At 44.6% G+C, this 26373-nt stretch overlaps 1 protein-coding gene across 1 annotated transcript in view; it reads left to right on the plus strand.

Moving 5' to 3' along the window:
• Positions 1–25963, plus strand: part of Sowah (ankyrin repeat domain family member sosondowah) — a 107063-nt gene extending 81100 nt beyond the window's left edge. The window contains exons 10-17 of the mRNA XM_071726126.1: positions 13440–13612; positions 13725–13764; positions 20938–21010; positions 21095–21187; positions 22363–22457; positions 23573–23729; positions 24066–24223; positions 24615–25963. Of these exons, the coding sequence (XP_071582227.1) occupies positions 13440–13612; positions 13725–13764; positions 20938–21010; positions 21095–21187; positions 22363–22457; positions 23573–23729; positions 24066–24223; positions 24615–24908 (1083 nt within the window). The 3' untranslated portion in view covers positions 24909–25963. The remainder of the gene's footprint in view (positions 1–13439; positions 13613–13724; positions 13765–20937; positions 21011–21094; positions 21188–22362; positions 22458–23572; positions 23730–24065; positions 24224–24614) is intronic.
• The last annotated feature ends 410 nt before the right edge of the window (positions 25964–26373 follow it).

The following is a 26373-nucleotide window of genomic DNA, read 5'->3' on the forward strand; positions in this document are numbered from 1 at the left end:
TGCACGCGGAGCTTGAGCCCTTAAGCCCTGTTCAAACGATACGGTATTCCAGCGCCAATTGCACAAGATGTAACAATAGTCAAGATCAGCGGCAACAATGTGCTCGAAATGTCATGTGGCAAGTGGTATCAGCGTTAAGGGGATTTTTGGGAGTGATATTAAGGCGACGCGCTAGAAATCGTATTGTTTGAATAAGCCTTTACTGCGCCACGACATTATACCGTATCGCTGGCCATCGCCAGTACATGATCGTCGGCCGCGTACCAACGGCATGATTGCTGCCTGTCAACAATCGTCGACGTATATACCGGCGATAATTCGTCTCCACAATCGCCGGTCCGCCGCAACGCGGTAATGACAACGATGATGGATCTGCGGCGCGACGCTGAACTTTGTTTGCTCGGCGGGCGCCACGCGACGTATATGCAAATCGTGCTTGCGCGTTTGTGCTATATAAATAAGGTCTTAATTAATACTAACGAGGCTGACGCGCAGATACGTGTAACTATCGTCTTTTCTGTTTCACGCCTCGTGCCTGCCTGGCCATACATCTCGGGTGGACGGATATGTGCATACTCATCGTGGATCATCATAGTATGTAAGTACGATGTTTTATTAATATTGTTGCGATCATTTATCATGTACGAGGAAGTTACGTGTATGGTAGTCAATTCAGAGGACAACCGAATTAGAAAAGATTAACGGCAGTTTCAGCGTTTGATGGATAGTGATTTATCATTGGAAATCAGACTTCAATTTAAAAGTTCGTGTTTATTGTGCGCAATAGCAGATCCGAACTCCGCGTATCTTGATTTACGGTAAAAAATAGCGAGGCCGAGACATTATTCTGAGAAAGTACGCGTTCACCCTTTTACCAACTTTCGCGCAAATCATCTCGTAGCCGCGCCGAGAAATCTGGACGAGCACTCGTTCTCTCAATTATCGGTTATCGTCAATCGAAATTACTTTATCGATCTAAAGCGCTGCTTTATTAGCCTCGCCAGCCTCGGCCAGCACGGCTGCTTTTGATTACTCGGCAATGTCGGCTTGTCTGATGTTGGTGCTGCTCTCATTATGTGGAATATGAGCCCGTGCTAGAGCTCTCCTCTCAGCGGCCCTTCGATTCCGCCTATCTTTTCACCTTTCTACCAACCATCCGTATCGGCGCGTGATCAACTGCGTCTGGAATCTCTCTGCGCGAACTTCCACTCGAAGCAGTGAAGTTCTCTCATCGATGATGCCTTTCGATATCGATATATTGGTATCTCAAGTAAAGAATAACCCTTCGAGAGAAATAGATAAATTTTTGTACTCGTTTTTAGAAAAGAACGTTATCATTTTTCTTTTTATCTTTCCATTTGTCACATTCGGGGGATCACGTTTACAGCATATAATTATACACCTTTTGTCGCGAGAAGGCGAAATATCGCGGTTGACTATGGGCGATATGATGGTTTGAACCACGGCGGAAGAAAGGCAGGAGGGGAAGGTAATCAGGTATATGGCGGAACGTGGAGGACTCGCACGGGATCCACGGGCACCCATGGACCGTGGACTCTGCGGCCTGCGGTACTGGCCGAGTACCGTCGGGGCTTGGGGTTAATACGGTGGCCGGTGATGCACGACCGACGCAACGCTGCGGGCAGAGCGGCTGACCGCACGCCAGCTGCCCAATGCCGGTCCAACCTGCCCGCAAAAATCTGTAGCTGACCCTTGTGCCCGCGCGCGGAGAGTTGTTGCGCGCTGCCTCCTCTCTTCCCCAGAGCGGCACCCTCGTGTCGTATCGCGTCATCCTCTCGCACTCGGGATATTACTCTTGTACGCGGCCGTATCGGCTCGCTCGGTCCATCACTTAATGCCATACAGGGTGTTTCCAAATTGCTGCCGGGCGAAATGTCCAAGGACACCACGATCCAAACTAAATGGAAAGTCCTGGTAAATGTGGTCGTCTGAGGATACCATTTTAATTGAGTCGGCCAACATTAAAAGGATACGAGAGAAAGAGAGAGAGAGAGAGAGAGAGAGAGAGAGAGAGAGAGAGAGAGAGAGAGAGAGAGAGAGAGAGAGAAAGATGGAGCGATATATTCCATAAGCTTTTAATGCCGTCTGTACTAAGAACACACTTGGATAAAACTTGACAAAATATTTATGATAGTATATTACAAATTAATAAATCTAGATTATTCAAGAGAAAATACTTCTGCGATCTCTGAATGTAATAGCTCCTTTTTAATGTCTGTTTTACGGCATTTTTCTTTAAAAGTTGGACAATTATAGTTTTACAGTTTACCATCAAAAAATTAAATTTTTTTAAGCCATGAGATATATAATTTACGTTTTGCAAAACTTCTTTTTACATAAACCCACGAAATATTCTAGTAAAATTTTACTTGGTCACTGCGAAAGAGGAAGATATCGTTAAATTACATATAAAATTTTATTAAAATCCCATGCCCCTTCGCATACACGAAAGCACGGTACTCGGTAATGGGGATTGCTGCAACAACGAACGATATTGGAATTTCACGCACGCTTGCACGGCAGCAGAGGTAATTGCGTTAAACGACGCGGACGCGTATGCGACTTCTGGTGCCTATTTCTGTGTCAACTCGTACCGCCCCGCGTCGCGTAAATAATGGGATTCTCATCGCGCCTCTCGCTTGGTTACAACGACAAAGGAAAACGGCGTGGCCGATCCCTTCTATTATGCGTCATCATTGTCAACCATACGTCGCCATCGATGCGCCGTCGTTATCACCGTCGTCATCTCGATCGCCGACAGAAAACCGAACGCCCGCCGACTAACAACGCACTCGCGTGACTCACGCGCGCCATATTAATGCGACGAATTCTGGAGTTCCGGCGGGAACTTCGCTTTCCAGGGGATTAGACTTTCGATTCTCCTTCCCGTGCTTCCCCACGTCCCTTATTACAAATCGGTTCCTTTGCATTCACGCGTCGATCGCGTTAGCGGGCTCCGCCCTCCCAAGTTGTATTTCCAAAAAGCGACAAGCGTGCCACTACGTGAATGCTAATGGTTCCTGACTTTCATCTTCCGTTAGCTAACGAGGAATATCGGGGTGTCACAAAAAATGTGTGATTTTGCTGGGATTTCTCTCGACTATCACTATGATCTGAACTTTTTTTTTTATCTTGTAATCATTTAACAATCACATGTATTTTGTAAATTCAAAAACAAAATTTATTACAATTAACAATCTCGTCGAAACCAAGTCAATAAATATCCTGAATTCTGAACTGTTTTTTATAGGCATGGAATTTATCCGATCTTTTTGTTTTAATACTGACATCCGTATCATGATCGATCTCGATATCTCAGAATGTATTCGCGAACCTCCTGTGTCGCGCGCGCGCGACTTTGCGAAATGTCGCTGCGTAGTTCCGAAAACGATATTTTCAAGAAGGCACTGATTACGTACGCGTTAATATGCAATCTCGAATGAGATGCCCGTGTAAAGACGTTTCGCGTGGGAAAGATTCTCATTCAAGCGCGAGGCGCTTCCTATATAACTCGATCGAACCCGAGGGCCCGGACGCATCGCAGTAATTTAATTGACGCGCGCTGAAATTACCGCAAAAAAAGTTCATCTCTTTCTTTAATGCTCCCTTTCCTTTCCCAGCCAAATACCAGAGCGCAACATGCACGCTTCCCACACTTTACGCGAACGCATACTCATTCGCCCGTAATTAATAACGTGTCGTCTGCAAGAAGAGGACTTCGGTACTTTGTACACAATTCGCCGTATCGATCTTTTACTTCTCGGACAGTTATTAAAAATAAAATGGCGGAGAACGCTTTGAGAAAGGATTTAACGTTGCGACCTACTAAATTTCCGGGGCTAAATCTTGTAAACTGTTCAGCAAGGAACTATTCCGAAGCTCGCCGCCGCGAACAATCCAAACGGTCGTCGAAGGAACTGATCCTGTAACTTTCACAAAAGCATAACGGAGGGAAAGTTTGCCGGTCGTTACGTCTCAAAGGGGACTGGCACGAGCGAGTCGCGCAATCGGATTAGTATCGCCACACGACCAAGTACCGTCTCGTCTGGTCTCGTCTTGTCTCGCCGTATACTATTCGGACTCCTTCGTCGGTCGGCGGCAGGTCCATGTCTCGTCAGGTATCTACAGTTGGAGAATCGAATTGCCGTTTAAAATGATTATCAAGGGCTATTCTATTGTCGGTCTTCCGATAATACCCTATTATGGTTATGGAACGGCGCCACTGTTACCTTTTCACGAATGGCCCCCGGATGTATTTAATGTTCCACGAGCCACTTCTCCCAGCATTAATTTTACGCATTTTTTGTCACATTATTTGGTTGGCTAACCGACCGGAAAGCTCCTTCTTTTCGAACGCATTGGTTTACTAATTTGCTTTCGGTAACTACGAAATCTCGGCTCGTCATGAGGAAACGGCGGGCGTCTTCCTCTACGTCTTCCGTGACCGAAATCCAATTTGCATGCAACGCGAGTAGAATGGACAAGGTAATTGGTACACAGTGAGGGATTACAGATCCACGCCAAGACAATGGATATATGCATCTAACTCGACATTGATATTGATATAGTGCGCGCAAGAATTCCAATCAAACACGCATTAATGAATATCAGATTATATGCTGCCGAAAGTCTAAGAGTTCTGATAAATGCAGTTTAAGATTATAGATTACAATCTTGAGTTACAGTTTAATTCCTATATTTGAAGAAATATTTTAATTATGAATAATTGCGGTCTTTTTAAATGTTTTCTATGAAGATAGAAGATCATTAATACGTATAAAATTTAAACAGTAAAAATATGGGCGAATCCCCTTCAAAAAACATGACTAGCGAAGTTTCCTCTTCCAGAAACAGAAATAAACTTAGACATTTGAATGTAACTTGGCGTACAGAAGAAATTCTCCGGAGACTCGTGTCGTGACAGTAACTTTCTAAAGATTGATTGAGTCGAAGCGGATCATTTGGAACGTTCCTAAGTAGAAGCGTCCCCCGCGATGATGGTATGGGAAGAAGAAGAAGAGGTAGAAGGAAGAGAAGAAAAGGAAGACGAAGAAGAAAAGGAAGAAACAGCTGGAGGAGGAGGAGGAGAGGCCGAAAAGAAGAGGAAGGGCGCTCACATAAATACGTACGCAACGCAAACAAAAACCCACAAAGGACCGCGCTCGTGGCAGATACGATCTTGCGGCATGCAGATACGAGCATACTAATCTCTCCGAGAGGTCTCTCCGAAGAGGAAACGGCGTTCTTTTGTTGCATCCATCTATGAAATATATTGGTGTCTACCCACACATCCGGGACGCGGAGGAATGATTCAATATGATTACGGCCACGAGAATTTACAAGGATTTCTCGTGGTACTGGAAGATCGCGATCTCTAGAGATCACAAACAAGGCTGCGAAGCAAAAAGGTGTAGAAAACTGTATGCAAAAATGGGAAAAACAATATTTATCATTCCTGATTGATCACGTTGGCCAGCAGGGTAAGAAAGATCGCCATAAATGACACATCGTGCAATCATCTGATCGCACACAATTTCATCAGACACGTTCCATCATTGTGCAATTGAGAGGCGTCCTACTGCAAATTTCAATGTCCGCGGTCTGATACAGGACGCAAACGGGGCCCGTTCTCCGTCAGATTCGCGCGACGGCAGGCGGCAGTTTCAATTTCGAGACGCCAATCCAATCATGTAAATCAAGGATGGCATTATTAGCGGCGGCAATCGAACTCGGCTAGGCCAATAGTAGCGGAGTAGAGAACGTAGATGGAGGCTACTGTGAGTCTGAGTCGAAGGTGGAAGGGCTCTTCGGCAGGCTCTCCGAATCCCGAACGAAGGGAGCAGCGACGTCTAACTAATCCCGGGTTTACCTAATCGCCTACTCCCTTCGTCCCAAACGCGGTTCGGCAATTCCGCTCGTTCGCAAAGCGGCTTACCCTTTCACCCCTTCCGCCGCTCTCTTGCCGGAGCAGCCGAGAGCTTCTGTATCCATCGACGAGCCTCACGATCGATCCAAAATCGATTTTCTCGATTCGTCGATCGCTATACGACGTGAGAGCTCTCCAGTAGCGGAGTAGCTAAGAGAATCAGCGGAAATTTATTTTCCAAAAACGTGTAAGTTATTTTGTAGTTAAATATAGCTTGTAGCTTTTAGTTCCGAGAAGATAACGATAAAATATTTACACACTCTTATACATACTTTCAATCTAGACTTTTAATAGGATGAACCTTGTAGTCCTTTATAACAATTTTTAAAATAGTTCGTGTACCTTCTACCGGAGAGACTGAAGATAAGTGTGGGAGTAAGAGCGCCTATGCGAAATATAATCGACACACGACCGATAATTCCTGATGGTGGCCGGGGGAGGAGAACAGGATAGGATACGATCGAACGAAAGCGTAAGCCGCGTAATCCCCCGTGAAATACCGTGTTGGATCGAGACGACCGAGAACTTTGCCGTACGCCCGAGGACATCGGGGGACATCGATTATTCGCGGGAAACCGCCCCCGTTAATCGTTTAAACTCCGCTGCAGGTGGATGTATGCATGCATCGCTCGTACCCGCGGCGGACACCCCCTGAATCTCGTGATTCACGAAACCACGAGGGGATCCCCGGAGGTTCGTTGAATATCGATATTCAGCGCCGTAAGAGTTCGACATCGTCGATGTATTCGCCAAAAGCGTCGATGAGCGATATTTGCATTTTGTCGACAACAAGCCTGACACGTCGAGAAAATCCGACACGCCTAGGAAATCGTCTCCGCCGCGAGCGGAAATTCCAAATAATGTTGCAAGCGCTGATAATCGCGACGCTTTGTTAAATAATCGATTAATCGCGAATTTAATTTCTAAATGTGTAAGGTAATTGTACCAATGCCGAGACACTTAAGACCTATGTCTGGACACCTTTATCATTTTAGTTTTTAAATAAGTATAACGCGAATTAAGATCAAAGATAAAAATATAATACAGGAAAAATATTTTTATCTTTGATTCTTTGAATTTAATTCGCGTTATAACTTATTTAAGGACTAAAATGATAAAAATGTTCAGACATAGGTACGTGTCCATGCAGGCATTGGTACATTTACCTTAAATGCTTTTTCTAATTGCGAATACTTCGTAATACGATAATGGTTCTGTTAGTACCGATTGCTCGGAAGTTGAGACATCCCGAAGCTGTGGAAACGGGTCATCTTTTGTTCAGGACATCGCGCTTCCTCCCCAGCCTCCAACAGAATAAATTCACAGCGTCCGGTCTCTCACGGTTACACGTGTAAGACGCGATCGTGACGCGGACGTTCGCTCGCTTAGGCGAACGGCTAGTGAAATTGTTGACTACCGATGCTCATCGGACCGAATCAACGTTCACGAGGTAATGGACGTGGCTGATGGCAATGTCTTGTCGCGTCGCGGCTCGTCGACGCCACCTGCGACAGCGGGAAAACCTCACAGGGGCACACTTTGCGCAGATTTACGTGGTAATGCTGCTCATCGACGTCTTTAAATACCCGTTTAATTTTCTAAAAAGCGGAATACGTATACAAGTTGTATCGCTCGCTTTCCCTCGGTTGAAGTTGCTCGCTCTCTTTTTTTTTCTTCCTTTTCTAAACTCTGACATGAACGATTGATCTGACATGAACGCTGTTAAAAATTAAACCGACACACTACGCTGCAGCCTCGTTAAGAAATGAGTTTAGATTTAGACGAATAATACGGTCATTTTCATGTTTATTGCGCTTTAATTGCGCTTGCACATCATCGTAAGTGTGTAGTGCAACGCGAAACCGCGTTTGCAGAAAAATTAATATTCAAAGGGAATATCGCAAGGTGGTAATCTGCGAGAGAATTAAAGGCTCGGTAGCCGGGATAGAGATCTTCGTGCAGTCACAGCTCGTTTGAGCGAGTGCCTCAAGTGATTTCAGTTACACCTCGTTTGCGCGATCTACCAGCGGCTCTTATTATTTCCTTTCGAACGAGGAAGCGGGTTTTTTCAATTGTACCGCGCCGTAGTGATGGATCGCAATTGCGGGCCTGATGGCGACGGATAACATTGTACGATCGTCAATCCACGGTACAGGATCTGTGATAATAAGTCAGCTAGTTGCGCGTGGAGTCTACGTAATTATAAATGTTTCGCAACTGAACATGCGATATTTAGGGTACAACATCCCCTCGATCAAACACGATTTCAACGTAATACAATCGTGATATAATACAATTCGAATCATTAATTAAATCGGACCAGACTGGAAATGGCCCATGCTAATTTAGGAATGTCACTAATTTAGCGCGTCCTTCTTCTTTATTCGCATCGTTATTCTTTCGCGAAAATAACGTGCGGGAGCTTCGGAAATATACGCGTAAATTTACTTTCTAATAGATCTTCCACTCGGACGCCTTTGGCTCCTGGGGTCGTGTTTATCCGGCGTAGAGGTGGAATTACGAGCGAAAAGAACGGGAGATAGCGAATAAATCACGAACCACGGCTCTTCCACGTTATGCTAATGACACCTCCTGCATCCTGTGTATCCTTCGCGCAAGACGCGAAAGTTCAGGTCGGCACGCCACGCGGCGTCGGCGTCGTTCTTCTTTTTACGGGACTCTGAGTAACACACCTCCTTGACGCAATTGCAGGAAATAAAACACTCTCCCTCGACATTTCTCTACGTTCAACCCGGCGCAAGTCTTTATCGCAGCGTCGGCTGAATCGTAACCAGAAGTAACAAAAGATTATTTGGCAGCTTGAATATCGATTCACATCCCTTGTAGCGAATTACTAACGCCCTAACATATTTTAGAATAGGAAAAGAACATTTCTTTCAGTTTAACAATTTGCTCAGCGTTGTGTCATTGTCGCCTTATCTTCCTGCTATCTATCCAACATTGTTCGTCAAAGTCTTTATGCACGATTGTCATCGCGGGCGTATTCATCGCGGATCATATTCATCGCGTACGAGGGTTTCCGCTCGTCACACCGCGAAGCGTCGCACGATCACGAATTCATGACTAATGCTGGCAATCGGGCAAGCCAAGCCGACCGATGTGCACGTCGGGCACGAGTAAAAGCAACAGGACTGATCAACAGGCGAAGACACGCGCCATCGAGCACGCGCCGATAGATCTGACATCTCGACGCCCGACGCCATACACGTGACCGGAGGCTCGTTACCCGGCCATCCTCCTCGCTCCTTCCACCTCCGGTTACCCCACCTCTTCCCTCCATCACCCTGTGGTCTCTTCCCGTCGGAAGACACGCGCCCGACGTCTCCCCCGATTTCCCAGAATCGACCTTCGGGAGATCGAATCGCGCCGCACCGCTGAATCCGGACGACCCACCGCGAACGTTCACGAGAGTTTCGTGAATCGGTCGACGCGGATCCTGGCTTCCTCTCTCCCGATATCTCCCCCTTTCCTCCCGCAAATTCACCATGCCGAGATGGATGGCGAAGTTAAGAAGCACGGACGGAGATGGTGAAATCTGTTAATACTCGTAACCCTCGTGTCTGCGCGATTATCTGCGGTAGAACGATCGATGGTCGATGAGCCCGGGTATCTAGCTCTCTAAACGGACCTAATTGCTATCTCTTCGACATTCGCATTTCGCTTCAAGTATTAAGAAATCGGCAAAGTACTGGATGTTACAGCAATTATATAAATTTAATAAATTTTATATTCAATTGCAACGCGTTATCAACGTAATAACGATCGAGCCAATTAAAGTGAGTTCAAAGGCCGCAGCCTTATTAACACTCGCCACAAATACTGGTGAGACACGAGTGTCAGATCCCGGCGGGTGAGATGCTGGCATCTCGAAAAAAATCCTATCTTAATAACAAAATCGCGCCGTCGCTCCCAGCGGGCGACCGACCCCGCGGCTCGACTCGGCCGAGCTCAGTTCAGCGCGACGCGGACGGAAAGGGAAAAATTTGGGCCAGGGAAGCGTGCTTAAAGAGGACTCCTTCGCATACCAGGCGGCAGCGAGAGAGGATCCCACGGGAGAGAAGAGAGCCCGGAGTTGGCCGGGGAAGAGGAGACGAGAGGAGAGAGGACCCGGCCGCGACGCCGCCGCCGCGCCACGACGGCTACTAAATATTGTGTTCGCGCAGAGAATACAGCTCTCGGGACACGTGTAAACGGGGGACCGCGGGATTCCGTATGAGCAGATCGGCCCGCCGATTATACGCTAATTCAACGCAAATTCCTTCCCGGAGATATCTGTATCGCCCGCATACATCAGCGGAGCTTCTGCCGTTGCTGCCGCTGCCGTTGCTGTTCCCGCTCCTGCTCTCGCTGCCGTTGCTGCCGCTGCTGCTGCTTCTCCTGTTCTCCTCCTCGGCCCCCGGAACCGCCCGCGGTTCCCTACGCCGGCTTAATCAGTATCCACGAAAGACAACTATATAGCCGTGGCTTATACATAGTTCCGCGCACATGTGGCGTGCACACGTCGTCACAGAGACATTGGGTCCCACGGAAGGAGGACCGATGAAAGTTGGGAAGAAACTCCCGTTGTTGAGCTACGAAGAGAGCATCTTGAATAATTAGAATAATTCTGGGAGTTTTTTTTGCTAATGAAGTTTATTTTTGGACGCGCGCGACATACGTGACGAAACTTCATTCAGATTGAATAAAAAATTATACATCGTAGAACCTTAGAAACTTTTATGAAGGCCGCTCTGTTTGCATTATATCGAGCTGCGAACAACATAACGACATTGTCCAGCATTAAGCATCGCGCGGCTCCGACTGCTGTAACCGTCATGGTTGATGGTCATCTCGCATCTCGTCTGTAATCATGTTAGCGCTACGACGCGCTTACAGCCGCGTATTAATTAAGACTCTAATTAGTACGAAAATTAAATACATATGTATGTCAACCAACAATTGATACCGAAATGAAAAAGAGAAAGAGAGAGAGAGAGAGAGAGAAGATGGAAATTCTAAATGCGCCGTAAGTCGCGGACCACTTTTCCACCGAACCATTTGATGCGTCATGTTTTCGAAGAAGACTACGGCGCGTAGCTACGTTGTGGAAAGCATATAGTCGATCTCGGCGGTACTTGGACCGCGTGCTTTCTCACGCGCGCGCGGTTTTACACCCGGATCGTTCTGAAGAAAGTTACGCCGCGCCGGCGGGAAAAGAAGCAGGCTACCGTATATCCGCGGTATGCATCTATACTCGGACCGAAGGTCCGGGGCAGAGGGCCGAAGATATATCACGTTGTCGGCCGACATACCATTCTTTTGCGGCGTGGCGCGCGGCCGACACCGCGCGGCAGCAGCATTCACAAATTAAGGAGAGCCAAAGTCCACGGCGGCGCGGCGTAGGTATGGCGCTATCGCGCTTCATAAAACTTCGTTAGCACGAAGCCGGGGGAAGTAGACGTCCGAGCCCGGCCACGGGTATATACCCACATAAGCGCTGATGGTCCCGCGAGACCACCGTAAAAATTCATTTTGCACCTCGGCCGTGTAATTCAGCCGGATTCTTGCATCTTCACCAGCCGGACCAGCAGCGGAGCGTATTAGATGGGCCATGTCCGCGCACTTCGCAGTTAATGACTTCGCTCGGCCTGTCGTCGCGCTATGTGCGGTACGTTTAATAATTGTACAGCGACAGCGCGCCCTTAATTATTCGTATTATCCGTATGCGTAAATTCCATCCTCTTTTCTGCGCTCTGCTCTTCGTCATCCGTAATGTATAAAGAGCGTTACCATGGTAAAAACTAATAATACATTGCGCAAAAAAGATTTCGGTTTACATGGAGAATTGAAATTTTAGCTTCAATACTTTTCATTCTCATCACTATAAGCCAATCGTTTTCTCAACACACGTAACAGTCAAATTTGATTGATCAGTATACCATAAAGCTCTTTTTGTTATTCGCGCCACGTGGCGACGCATAATGTCGCGCGAGTATCATGTCTCGATACGTTCGTCGTTCATTAATTTTTTCCGCGAAGACCGCGCATATAAAATGAAAGAGTTGTACACAAGGTGTACCTACGCCCTCGTACAGAGAGCCGCCACGTGTACCTTCATACATACACCCGCTCGCGCGGGCGGGCTCGCGCGTGGTTCCCGTCATTAGGTACGTAGCCTCGTTAGAATGAACTTTTTTTTTTCGTCGTCCGCTAATGAGGTGGTCCGCGACTTGCAGTCCGCCGCCGCGCCGTGCGGAGGGTTATACGTGGCAGCCGGCCTCAGGTCGAGGGCAGCTTCTATGACGCTCCCGCGCAAATCCGGAGAGACGGAAACACTATTTTTAATCTACCCGCGGGACGCTCGATGGAATTAAAACGCATGTCTCGCTACGAAAGCTTGCTTATTTTGCCGCCCCTACGCGAAAAACGTGTATATCCCTTTTAGAGCACACCTCCCCGAATCATGGGTTCATGAGAATGTCGCGTTAATAGTTGATGTCGCGCGGCGGTTCGGTGATTAATTTTGGGCGTTAATTTTGGCTGCTGAACTGAAGTTCGTACGGTCACACTCGGATATGTATACATTCAACAATTCAATGTGCAATGTAGGATAGAATGCTGCTAGAATAATCAAAGCAAGATTCTGTCGCGAGATTCTTGGCAGCATTATTAATCGCAGCGCGTTACATATAAAATTATGTGTATTCTCAGGAAATGAGTTTCAAATAGATGACTTGTACACAATTAATTACTATCCGTTATTACTCGTTGAAAATTTCTGTTCATGCATATCTCCGATCTGTCCACACATTTTGTAATACGGTCCAAATATCCTACACGTTTATTATTCTTACTCTGAATCTCGCTAGCGATATATTTTATCACCCTCGCTATTTTATTCAAATACTCTGGTGATATCTATTTCAGAAAATATTTACTATTTTCTTCCACTAGAATCAGGCTAAATGTTTTTTTCTTTCTCTATTTCTCTTCTCCTCTTTCTCCGACTCATCGAAGCGTCTAAGTGGAAGTAACTGAAGCTCGATATGTTTGCTCTTACCGGGTTTCCTCGAGCCGCACTAACTCCTCCGCACTCCGGCTGTAATCGACTGCCAGTCGAGATCTTCCTCTCTCGAGTGCGCTCCGGCGCGGGCGACGGTTCCCATTCATCCAGCTCGTCCCGGTTGACACCCGGCCGTTGCCGTCGCTTAATTCGCGAATATTTCACCGGCGCGTCACCCCGAAAATACACTACAGCTGCTCGCGTCGTGTCTACAATCGGGGGCCACCTTCGGCACACCCCGCCGAAAAGTCCACAGTCGTGCTATAAATCTCGACGCTTGATACATTTTTACTTATCACGTTCCCACATCGCGCGTCTTCCTCACAGTCTCGCATTACTCGCGCGATAATCCCGCACCGCTGCCGTCGTGTGCGATTTAAACGACCGACGAACGAATTATCACCTCGCCTTTCTTCGTGCGTGTTGCAGACGGCTTTACACTGGGGCGCCAAACACGGGGACGAGAACATCGTTAAATTAATAGCGGGCACCTACAGAGACTACATCAAAAGTGTCAATGAGACCACGGTGAGTGTCCTATTTCTGAGATTGCTAGATAAAATATTTGTTAATAAAATCAGTGCGCGTGAACATTATAAAATGTAAGAGCGATAGTTTTACGTATAGAATATCGAAGCGATTGTTCGATTTTACATTATTACTCGAACAATAATGTAAGACCAAAAATCAACTTAATCTTTCACATTTTTTGTTTCCGACTACTGGATATCTCCATCGGATGATGCAGAATGGGGTAAGTGTCTTTATACTTTCCAACTATTGATTGATATCTTTTTAAGTAATAATATCGCGACAATTAGATTAGCAATTAATTCATATATCAAAAAATAACGTCTCCTTTAATGAATCTTATTTCTTAATCGTCGATGACTTCTATATCGAGATTAAGACGAAGCGTACCTCAAATACGTTTGGATAACATCGAGAAAGAGCGAGTATCCGCGGCGGCCCTTGTCACGATCGCGTATAATTTGCCAGACGTACGGAGAGCAGGATCGGTTTAGGGGGCGAGTTGTGTTGTAAGAGGTAGAACAAACGGAGACTCAGTCCAGCGTAGCAGAAAGGAAGGAAGGCAGGAAGGAAAGGGAAAGGAGAGAGACGGCCGAAGCACACAGAAAAGCCCGCAGATAGGATCGGATGTGTGTGGTCCCGCCGCTCTTTGCTCTTTATAAGACTTATATAAGGCGGGAGTGCTCCGCGCGACGAGAGACGGCGTGCGACGAGGGAGGCGAGTACTTAGAGGAGGGAAGAGGGAAAACGGGGTCTTTGCTCGTTAGCGGTTCGCGACAAACTCCGTCTCGGACTCCTGCCCTCGCGTTATACTGGACACTGGACAACAAAGTTATTTCGATTTTCTGTCATGGATATTGCATTGGGCGAGGCTATCAGTATTCTTTATCATTTTAAAACCAATTGCGTTTTTAGTTTTTCTTCTTCTATTACGTGTTTTGACGCAATGTGTCGTTATAATTTTGTAAAACTGTAAATTTTTATATTAGGCGTAATGGGAATATATATAACGATTTTACGACAAATAAAAATATCCGACATTTTCGAATTGTCGTTTCGAGCAATCAGAAGGAATTTACTTAGCTCGTTTAATTTTTTCGTCTATCGTTCCGTCATTAGATGGAAATTGAATTCGAAGCGCGTGTATTCCGAAAGCCGGTTCATTTATCTTCTTGTAAGGTCTTCACCGTAGCTCCTTCGCGCACGGTAGACTCATTTGTTTCTGCCGGTGTAATCCGAACTGACCTGTCGACACCGCAGCACACCTTTTCTTCCTCGCCTCTAAATCCCACGTTCTTCTACAGTTCGCTGTCATCCGTTGAGAGTTCTCTCAACTATAGAGACCCTATCGAGAAAAAAAAACAGGAATCTTTATACGCTTCGATTATTTTCAAATCGCTGTACAATAAAATCGGAAATTAAATTTTCGTAAATAATCTGAAAAATATAAAGCAGAGGAATCAATAACAGCAGAAATCAAGAGTATACATTAAAGATTCCTTTAATACAGAAACATTATGCGCCAGACATCGCTATTTTCGTACCTTCCCAATGACAATCCCAGCTGACTCGATGTTGCCGGGGATTAGCGCCGGATATAATGAATACGGTCGTGCTCGTGTACGTACCGATGTAGAAGTAGGTAATCCACACCCGGACGAGGGAGATCTGTCCTCGGCGAATCCTCGCTCTGCTTTTTTCCACGGCGTGGCTTTAGGACCAGACTGCGGATCGCGCGGCGCGGCGTAATCTGTCACCGGCATCGCTCCCGCGCGCCGCGCTTTCCTACGGCTTATCCCGGGCACCGGCTTTCCCCCAATCCCGTGGCAAATGAAAGGACGGTAGGAAACGAGTAAAAAAAAAAAGGAACCCCGCGATTACCCGGTAGCTCCGTAAGGCGCGCGGAATCGCCCGTGGCACGCCGCCGATCTCATCCACGGTTTAATATCCGCCACTCGCGGGCATCGATACCGGTTCGTTCGACGGGATTGCCGGAAACCTGAAAAGTCAGTGAATTACAAAGAGTACGATAATGGGAAATAATAAAAATTAATAATGATTCGAGAAATAAAAAAGGATTATTCTCCCTCATATATGTACATGTACATACTCGAATTTGTGCGCTGCTTAATTTTCATCGGTTCTCTTTGAATTCCTGCGCTATTTAAAACATTATTTTATCCAGGAATTAACGCGAAGCTGCACAGTTTCGTCTCTCACGCAAGTTTGGAATTTTCGACGTAATGAAATGTTTCTCACTGCAACAAGCACCGAGCGATCTTGACTGATGATGCTTTTAGTGTGAAAAATCATAGCGCGAGCGGCCGGCTTTTTCGGACGGTCGGCTTCGTTGGCGAAAAAACTCCGACCCGCTTATCGTAAGAATTCGCCGCGGTTCCGCTGCCGCTTACCAATTCTTTTTTTAAATCCTCGGTCGGCGTTAAATAAAACGGGCGCGCCGGGGCCTCGACGACGAAGCGGATCGCAGTCACGGGCATAATCTGTCACCGGTACCGCTTCTACCTTGCTTTTCTACGGCTTATCGCGGCATCGGCTCGCATTTAATCCCCGCAAAAAACGGTGGCCACGTTCCCCTCCCTCCCCCCGTGCCCCGTCTCCACAGGGGACTCCCGGTAAGCCGACCGTGTGGCGCCTGCATCCTTGCCCGGCGCACGACGGCCAACGACAATGGTCATTCTATCCTCGGTTAGGGCTTCGTAGATGCGTCTGGAATCTGCCTCGTGCAACCGGTGATCCATTTCGGAGTATAATCCCTGATTAGAATTGATAGTTCGAAATAGATAAGTTAATCGGCGGGAAATTATTATAATTAATAATATAAGAAAAATTATCTGTCGCGTATTTTTACGAGCTACTGAAACTCGGATCGTCAAAGTTGAAGAAGAAAAAGAAATGGACTAATACTTAAGTAAACTGTCAAATAAGAGGCCTAATCTTCAGAAATCGAGTTTCAGTTCATCCGATTAGTCTCGTGTTCGTGTTCCAGTTCTGTATCTTTATCGCAATATTACGTAAAAATTATGTATTTCTCGTTTTTCTGAATTGGCTCACAGTAGATTTGAATCATCGAAATATACGAGATATATAAAAAATGTCTACACAATGGATTGCGGAAAAACGATATTGCTTTCCTGCCGATTTTCGAGCGGGCCCACGTCGGAGAACGAGATATCCTCGAAACGTGTGGGCTTCCTCCCCCGTTTCCTTCACCCTTCCAGAGTAGGCGGGGAGGATGGAGAAGCGCCGTTATGATATAGCGGCTCGTAAAGGCGGCCCGATGTAGGAAAATATTAAAATTGAAAATCCTCAACGGTGATATACGCGTGCGTGATATTGGTGGCCGGCAGCTGTCCTATTCTTGAAGGCTGCGAGGACGAGAGAGAGAAAAACGAAGAGGTAAGAGGCAGAAAAAAGGGACATGTTACGCGCGAGTAGGCGCGCTCGAGAGGAAAAACAGACAGAGACGAGGAAGACGGAGACGAAGTGGCGGTAGGGGCGCGATATTGTCTCGAGACTCCGTGTGCCAGGACATTGCTACTTTAAAATATCATCGCGAGCATAAAAAGGGGGTCCTCCGCGTGTACGTATCCACGTACAGGGTGTTTCAGAAATCACCCGCTTTCTGAATGTAGAACTCAATGCCAGCGCAAATCTAGACGACTAAATCTTTAAATTTTATAATCATTGAAATGTTCTGCTTTTGAAAAAATATCCTGATTCAAATTGTAATCTGAAATAAAATCCAAAAAATTGAAAGTGCTTTGAAAATATAAAGTTATCTGTTTGCATAAAATGAAAAATTTTCTGAAATTCTCTTCTAGTTCGGAGGTGATATTCGAGCGTTTAAGTAACCAGTTTCTCAGAGTCTATACGAATCACGAGGAGCCGTTGCTTTTGCGACACCTCGTACATGCATATCCGTATCACGAAAAGGGATGCGCGAGAGGGTGCGTGCGTGAGCCCGGCAAAGGGTGTGTCGTGCCACTTGTCGCGAGGACACACGTGTCGCATGCTATTGGAGTTGGCAAAAGGGTGACGCGCGAAGTCCACCCCATATACGCGCCGTTTTCTATATGCGACTGTGTATATGCGTCGTGACTTTTTCGCTCGTATACCTATAGTCACGAGGACTTTAAAGTGAAATAAATTAGAAATTTCGAGGGGGGTGAGCGCCGCGCGAACAACCAACCCCTTCTCTCCTTCGGCACGGCGTGCCTCGTCGAGGGTGAACGTTGAACGTGGAGGGTGCGTCCCGCGTTTCGATAACTACCATCGCGGTTTTGACACATTTGTCACTATCGTTTATTGCGCTGTTCGATATTAAACGCCACGATATACAGTCGAGCGTCGTTTCATGAACTCAGTCACGGGGACGATTTTTTAATCGCGCTTCCGTAGCGCGGGCCAAATGTCGCGCTCAGCCGCGTACCTCGAGGGTGATTTTAATTGAGGGTAAAAGCATTATACAGATTCAAATCGGCCCTTTCGTTACGCATTTTTTTTTTCGCCACAGGCTTCACAGCCGACGACACACATATAGCTGTAATACGATTATGCATGCCGCACAAGTATAATTAAAACGAAGCATACTGTATCCGTGAATTCAACCTGCGAAAATCTTTTCCTGTAATTTATTCTTTTCTCTTGATTTAATCTCTCGAGAGACTCCAAGGTAAAATTTTTGTTTCGTAGTTTCCTAGTGTAGAAGTAGGATCACAGAAGCTTATTCAAAAAGTATCTTGTTTTACATATATGTCATATGGTGAATACAGAGTCAAAAAAATATAGGGTGCAACGGGTATTTCGCTACGTTCCCAGACGCACCTGTTTTTTTTCCCTTCTTCACGCGCTTCCTTCTTCGAATGTCCCGCATATTTTACACGTATAAAACGCACTTTTAAGGCAGCTCGTCTGCGTTTTCACCTCCGCTGGATAATGACTCGCGCACGCACACAATTACGCGCAATTTGTCGCACTTATCGACGCGAGCATCGTGAACCGCGGCGGTTGTACGTGGTACAACGTGGCTCTTTCACGAACGCTAGCCCACGGCAAGAATACACGATGTCCCTGACCGGCCACGGTTACTTTTCACCATGGATACCGTCTGCGAATTGTGCCGAGGCGAAGCGTGTTCGCGAGACCGTCGAACGATGAATAAATAACTTTTCAATGGAAAACAATTGTGTGATGAGATGACGCATTGTTTGCAGTTGCGCTCAAGAGTGTTGAAACCTACAGTCAGGCGAGTTTTAATTTCGCTTTTTTTGTCATTCGTAGGGCTATCGCGCCGCTCGCGTGTTCGTTCGAAGATCAATTCTTGAATTTCGATTTGTCATTCGAAAGGGGCGAAGCTGTTTATAGACACCGTACATATATCAGCGGCTTCGCGTTTTGCATACCTTAATCCAAGGCCGCGCTATGCGGTCGGGCTCCTCTTGGCTGATCGGCTTTCAGCGACTTTTATCTAAATTAAACCAGTTTTCCCCTCAGCAAAAGAGGTACAGCAGCGACGCGGGCATTAGCTGTTATACGATCGCGCAGCACGAGATTTAAATTTAATTTGGCTCTAGAAGAATAGAGATACTTTATTTGTGAATGTAGACATAAAACGTAGAGGAAAGCGATTATTTCGCGCTATGGAATAATTGCATAATTTTCTTGTCGATATCCAGTGTAAAGATAAAGATATGCAGCGCAAATTATTTCGGCGATTATAATATATAATATTTCGCGGCGATGAATTACCACTTCATAGACCTTATCGGATTCACTTATAACTATCGCAATGCTACTACGCATTAAAGTGGATCATGGGCCCGCGATCGAATGCACGTATTGTATTACCTTGGTAAAAGCGAACGAGAGCCATCGGGGCGGCAGCTGTTGCCTGACACGCGAGCTGGAAAAGCAGCTCTTTTCACCTGCCTGCCCAACTCGAACGATACTAATTGTGAGATAACGCCTTCTTAATATTTCTGCCCTCGCAACAAATGGTGCGTACAGCGCGATACCCCGAAGACCTTGACGTGTCGTATGCCATGATGAAAACGTAAGCAGGCCCCACTTAACATTTTACGTTTGCAGATTAGTTTGATATTATCTCTTAATGAAATGGTGTTCCTTAATAAAGATACCTCGTACCAAAATAGTACCGTGTATCATGAAGAGAAACATGTCCGCGGATTGATATTTGTCCATACCGTTATTTTTCACTTACTTACGTTACATATCGAGGGTCTCGTATCATTTAATGGCTTGGTTTAATTAAATTCATGTTAAGGTCTATCGTCCGCTCATTTATATGTACGATCGATTTATATGTAATATATCTAAAGTCACGCACACGTTCTGCTAACTCACAGATTGATCAGCGAACTCTTGTCGAGAAGTAATTTCGACTTATCGGATTATCGAACCTCGCTTCTTAACGTTAAACATCGCGCTAATTATAGCTCTGATTAAAATGTGTCTCGAAATCCATTCGAGATTAATCGACGGACAATCTGTTATTCATCTGCCTGCGGCAGATCGTGTTCGGACAGGGATACGAAGATTCGTTTAAGAGCCGGATGAAAATGAATGCGTGCAGGCGATAGAGGCGATGCACGCGAGGCTAGTTTTCGCGGCATCGCCGTTTCCCTTACACACGCACGCACGCGCACGCACGTAAGTACGTGATTGTTTCGGATCGCGCTGTTGTCGCGGAAATGCGAATTCGCACGCTCGAGGTGATATTCATAATACGGTGCCATTAATTACTCATTGTCTCTGCGACGGCACCGCTATCATCCCCCTTTTCTTTCCGCGTCTCGCTCCCATCGTCGCTGTCTCACTCGTAAATGCACGTCACGCATTCGAGCAAATCGTAATAAGATATACAACGCGTGAGGAGAGAGGTGTGATACGGTCCCTCCCTGTTATTTTTCCTTATTACAATTTCCTTTCAGCGAGAGAAAGAATGAAAGAGATTGGCGTATCCTTTTCGTAAAACGGCGCCGGAAACGACGGACAGCGCAGATGGATACGCGTGTACAATTAGAAATACATTATTCATTAAACTGTAGACCGAATGCGTTTATAAGTATATTAATAACGCCCATTCACCTTGTGTCAACGTGAAAGCACGTGAACATTGTATTCGCGTGATATTACATGCTCGCCAAACGAGAATATCATTCGTCTTTTAATTTGCCCAATTATCGATATGCTCTCCTTATTTCTGGACGGGATTAATATATATTAATATATATATATATGCGCGTTTAAACGCCTCTGTGTTTAGTGGCGGAAAGATCGGAGGATATGCTTATATTTATTCTTTATAAACAAGCTATCGAAAACATATAGTACATCAAGCTGTTGTCGATTTTAGGGCTACACGCCGCTGCATATCGCCATGCAATTCGGCCACGAGAACATATTCAACCTCTTAGTTCAAGTATACGGTGAGTATGCATTGTACAGCCTCACCGAGAGGCAAAAACCCCGTAATGATCGCATCTTGACGGATCTTAAAAATATATTTTCAGGCGCGAATCAGGACATACGTGATTACAGCGGTAGGAAAGCCAGGCAGTATTTGGCCTCGCAAGAGGCGGCAGTCAGTCAGGACACGTTTCACAGTAAGTACATTTCTTTCTATGAACGAAGAACGCCACTTAGAGAAACAAAACGCAATTTTTGTACATATTTGCGTAGATATTTTGAAATATTCCTTATAATTTGTTCAATAAATACGAAATTAATGTCTCCAATTCGCGCGTTGCGAATTAGTGGCATTTTCATGAGCCTATCTTGGTAATCTTTAACTGCAAGCTGTACAAAGCGAGCTTCTCGCCCGCCTTCGAGAATCCAGCACACGCGTCATTTTCGTTTGTTTGTCGATTCGTGTTGACGAACAAGATCACGAGGATGTTTTATAAATTATTCATATCAGCCTTCCCCCTTTTCCCCGCGTCTCGCATTCGCGACGAAATCGCAGCGAAAGTTTGACCGTGGGATATTAAAATATTTTTTTTCACGTTTTATAAAAATCCTTTTCTTTCCACGTGTTGTTATCAAGCGAGACGTTGTTCATCTCACGCTATGGAAACGGACCATAGAAAGAAAGCAGTTTTGCATAACGCGAATACAAAAGACATAATTGCCGGCTGGAAAAGTTCTTTTAAAGGAATTCTCTGATCCCGTGCCAAACGCGCCCCGACCACCGTCGTCGCCGTGAAACCAATTACGCTCCGTACTACACTATAATTTACACCGCTTGTGTCAGTGTGAGTCCCGTCAAAGTTCCGTTGCTTCCCGTTGTATCCCGTGTCGATCATTGTTCACCGTTCTCCAGCTCGTTTTCGTGACGTTTGCCTGTCACGCTCCAGCACGATCCGTTAACAGCCCGATTCCGCCTAATCCTCGAAGAATGCATGCGATGCGGCAACGATACCGTCGGCACTCTACGAGCTAATATTCTCAAACTAGATACACCGCGTGCTTACATCTGGACCTTATCTTAACGTCGCTATTTCTTCGTATCGCTAAACTTCGCACGTCCATTAGCACTCTTGCCATGGTACTCTACTACTACGATTAATTCTCAGCAGCATGTACCGTTACCAATAATATAGCACAGATAACAATGCATCCTCAGGCTATGTAGGATACCTTTCTGTCGCTTTAGACGCCTCTTTAGATTTAAGGTGTGTAGAGTCAGGCATGACGCGGTATTCGGATAGTCGGAAGATGGTTACGGGCGCACTTTACGGTGAGTGTACTTCGGGGCTCTGGAAATATTCTTCTGTTGTAGGGATTACTGCTGCCGCTACGCTCAGGCAAGTTCAGAAGCACACCTCCGCTAAAGTAGTAAAGCGCTTGTGTGTCGCCAGATTAAAGTACGTAGGCGCACCTTAGAGTAACGTATGACTGTCACTTTTCTGCACTTCTGACGTGAGTATCTCGAAGTTTCACGGGTCCTCTCGTCGCGCGAATGTACGGGCCGGAGGATACCGCCCGAGGATATCGTTCGCCGAAAGAAGCGAGCTAGCGTCGAACACGAACCCGTTTTGCTTCTGGCGCTTTACGAGCAATAGGGAATGTTCGTCCGTCACTGTTCCTCTTCTAAACGTCTGAAATGTTGAAAATGTGTGATGTGTCGATGCGCTAAAGAGTTTACAGCTTTGACGTACTTACTCCGAAAGTAACTCTATATCGACTTGCATAACATATATTTACTCTTTACGAACTAATACTTAATATATAATCAACTGTTAGTAACGAAACAATCTCTTTTCATGTGTAACATATATTCCGTTTCTTCTTCATCGATAAGCGTCGATCACACGTTTTGCATCGGCTATAAAGCGTGATTAAATTATTCAAGTGGCAGTAGTACATCGTGGCATAGAAAATCAATGTTATGTAACTGGCAATGTGAAATTGATTTTAAAACTCGTAATTTTTTATGTGAGTGCGTGAGATGAAGCACTGATACATTTTCAATTAAAAAATAATAAGGCTCATCCCTGAGCCTTAATTTATTAGTTACATAAGATATTTCGTTTCACATCGCCGCTGCTGTTATTTGTTATTGTTTTTGCGTGCGTGGGCGTATGTATGTGATATGCTGTTATAACGTGAATGAAGCATGTACACGTAAGCATGAGAAGCACATATATATCACGTCGACCGATTCTCAGCATCACGTTTTATTCGCACTGGATAATTATTATATTTGATAACAATGACAGGACGTGTAATTCTCGAAAGGGAAAGTTGGCTTAATTTTTGTACTACCTTATTTAACCGTATTAACTTCTCCTTGGGTCTCTTCCTTCTATCTAATCCCATATGACGCGAATCACACTTTTTATTAACTGTACGAAATAACATTTCCATTAAGGAGATTAATTTAGATTTGTTATTAATATAATCTCTGCACATAAACTGCTTCTCTTTAGGCTTTATTAAGTATATCATAATTAATATATCCCCTAATAATACCATATTTTTAAATAAATTTAGTTTTTTTCTCTTTCTATTCGGTTCTAACTCACTTGCTCATATTCTTTCGTCACTCGTCAATCTTCCCATTTTCTCGCTGCCTGTACGAGACACATCAGTTTCAAATGATTTTCTATTTTATTTCAGAAATAAAAGCAAGGAAAAAGCATGCAGGTAAGAAATAATTCCTTTGGTGTCCGAGCGTTTTAGTAGAGACTAACTTAGCGCATGAGAAACAAGCTAAATAGACATTAACCCTAGAGCATTATTAGTCTCCTATTTGTCAAACTTATGGTTTTAATAACTCCGCTTACAATAGTATAGTATCAGTTTCAATAATTTTATAATATTCGAGCAGTAGAATTAATTAACATAGCAAAACATAGATTTTATAGATAGTCAGAGATATACGCGAGCCTTGTCGATCGGCTATGTATTCTTCAGCTGTAAAAGTTACGTTGTAATAAGTAAAAGAAAGCACTGTAACAGAGTGATTGATTAAATATACAGAGAAAGATCTTGGTTTCCTACGAATTGGCTCGTTGAACGTTCGCGTGAAACGTACGACGGAAGCCTTCAGCCAGTTCCTGGGTGTGGCAACCAGCAGTACGGCTAGCAGCAACAACGAGAAGATTCATAAATCGTGGGGATCCGCGGATAACGTACAGGTATTATTCAAGGTCCAGGTCCTACTGGGTTCAGCGCATCTCGCAAACGCGTTGCACATTAGGATAATGCATGAATTCCATAACGAGGAATATATCCGGTTTCTTTGATTAATTCTGTGAAGATTAACAATAAATAACATGAGTTTCTACAAGATTAATAATTAAATATCCCGAATACATGCAGCTCTATCACCGATCTATTCGCAACTACACAAATCTAATAAAAAATATATAATTACACAAATTTAATCGAAACAAATAGAATTGTACTACCGCCGATATGTAAAAGACAAATGCACACGCTGGTTAATACAATAATCGATTAATAAAAGCATTCGGTGCCCCTTCTAATCTCTCGCATGTCTTTCGCTGCGACGTTTCTCGTCGCAAGCTGGAGCAGAAGCTGATGCCGCCGCCGAAGTACGCGCCCATCAAGAAGCGCAGGAGCAGGCGTCCGCAGGACTTCGGCTCGTCGCAGGAACAGCAGCAGGTTGCCAGTCAGCCGACTACTCCGTTGCTGCAGGGTAAGATCAGCCGACCGAACCGGGCCGTTCAGCGTCGACCGATATCCACGACGTCGGTCAGCTCCAGTTCCATCGCCTCCGGCAGCGTTCAGCAGAACGATTCCGACTCCGACACGGCGTGCGGTTTCGATTCCGGGTGGCGAGGATCGGACCAGCTGTAACTAGTCTAATTCGTTATCCTAAATACCGTCGGGTCATGCTTATTCAATTGCACAAGGCGTAGGAAAGCTTCGATCAGAAGCTTCAGCGACAGTAGTTGAAGACTGACTTTCCAGGTAGCAGAGTGACATTATATGACGTATTAATAACGCCCTAACGTCAATAATACGTCATTAAGACGTCTTTAGATGTCATCCTGCTACCTGGGTTCTGGAAATTCTTTAAAATGGCGGCGGAACCGAGCCTACGTATATGATTTTCATATCGATTGCGCACACGTTAATGGTTTTTCAACACACGAAATGACATAAAAGATTATTCTTTTGATTAAATTTGTAAACTTCCAGATTGTTCTATTTTGCAGGATTTAATTGTAAGAACACAAAAAGGCTGGTAATAAAGAGTGTGTGTGGATACTTCAAATATAGTTTCTTTCATGAAGATTTTATCGCGTGATTCAAATCTCATTTTCTTCAATAAAATCATTAACTTATCTTCAATAAGTTCAGTTCATTATTGTTAAATAATTTGCTTTTTTGATAAAAAAAATTATTTGATGTCGTATGTGATATTGTCACTCTTTCTTATTTCAGCCGAAATGCTCAAGCTTAATTTCAAATACATTTTGTACATAAAAATAAACGCATATTTCTTTGTATATTTATATTTTTATGTAGAAATATATTTTACAAGCGGCAGAGTGTAATTTAAAAATGTTTAATGTTGCGCTTACCTATCGTGTGAGGTATTTATAGGATAAATTTTTTTTATACGTTTCAAGATATGTACGCAGTTTTTAACTTTGCATTTAAGACATTGTTGTATATATTACGCTATCCGTATGTTAGCATCCTATATGTAAAATCTTTAGACACTTCGATGCTTATTGTATAATAAATCAATGCTTAAAAATTATTTTATTAAATAATGGAGAAAATTTTTCAACATATATTTAATAAGAAAGTTTAACCATTGTATCGTTAATAAGCATACAGGGCGACAGTTATTTATATCATACTTTGTACAATTTAAGCAATAAACATCACATTCGAGATTACATTGGAGTATTTATCCACTCTAATTTCTCTAGAAAAAATATATTTTAAAAGTAGGTACACACCTGGAGTGATTTTTACATCTCAGTATCGAAAAAATAAAGTTCACGTCACAGTAATTTTAATGTGCTTCTTTCGATTTTAATAATTTTTAGTTTTTCCTTACTTTTTTCAGAAAAAATGTTGAGTAAATCTATAATATACATATTGTCCTCAGGTACTAATAAATTATAGAACAATCAAAAATATGCAATATGTAATTAATGACTTTTAATTGAGGTATAAAAATCACTCCAGGTGACCATTCATGCAAAAACAATCAGGCGCCCGCTACCGAGTTAATTCTTTTCATAAGATGCGCAATGTTCGAGATCGTAGCGCACGTATTTTATTTGTTTTACAGTTAATTGTT

This window comes from Temnothorax nylanderi, unplaced genomic scaffold (assembly GCF_030848795.1).
Source record: "Temnothorax nylanderi isolate EJ_2023f unplaced genomic scaffold, tnyl_v1.0 TNYL_tig0001_pilon, whole genome shotgun sequence".
In the NCBI taxonomy this organism is placed as follows: domain Eukaryota; kingdom Metazoa; phylum Arthropoda; class Insecta; order Hymenoptera; family Formicidae; genus Temnothorax; species Temnothorax nylanderi.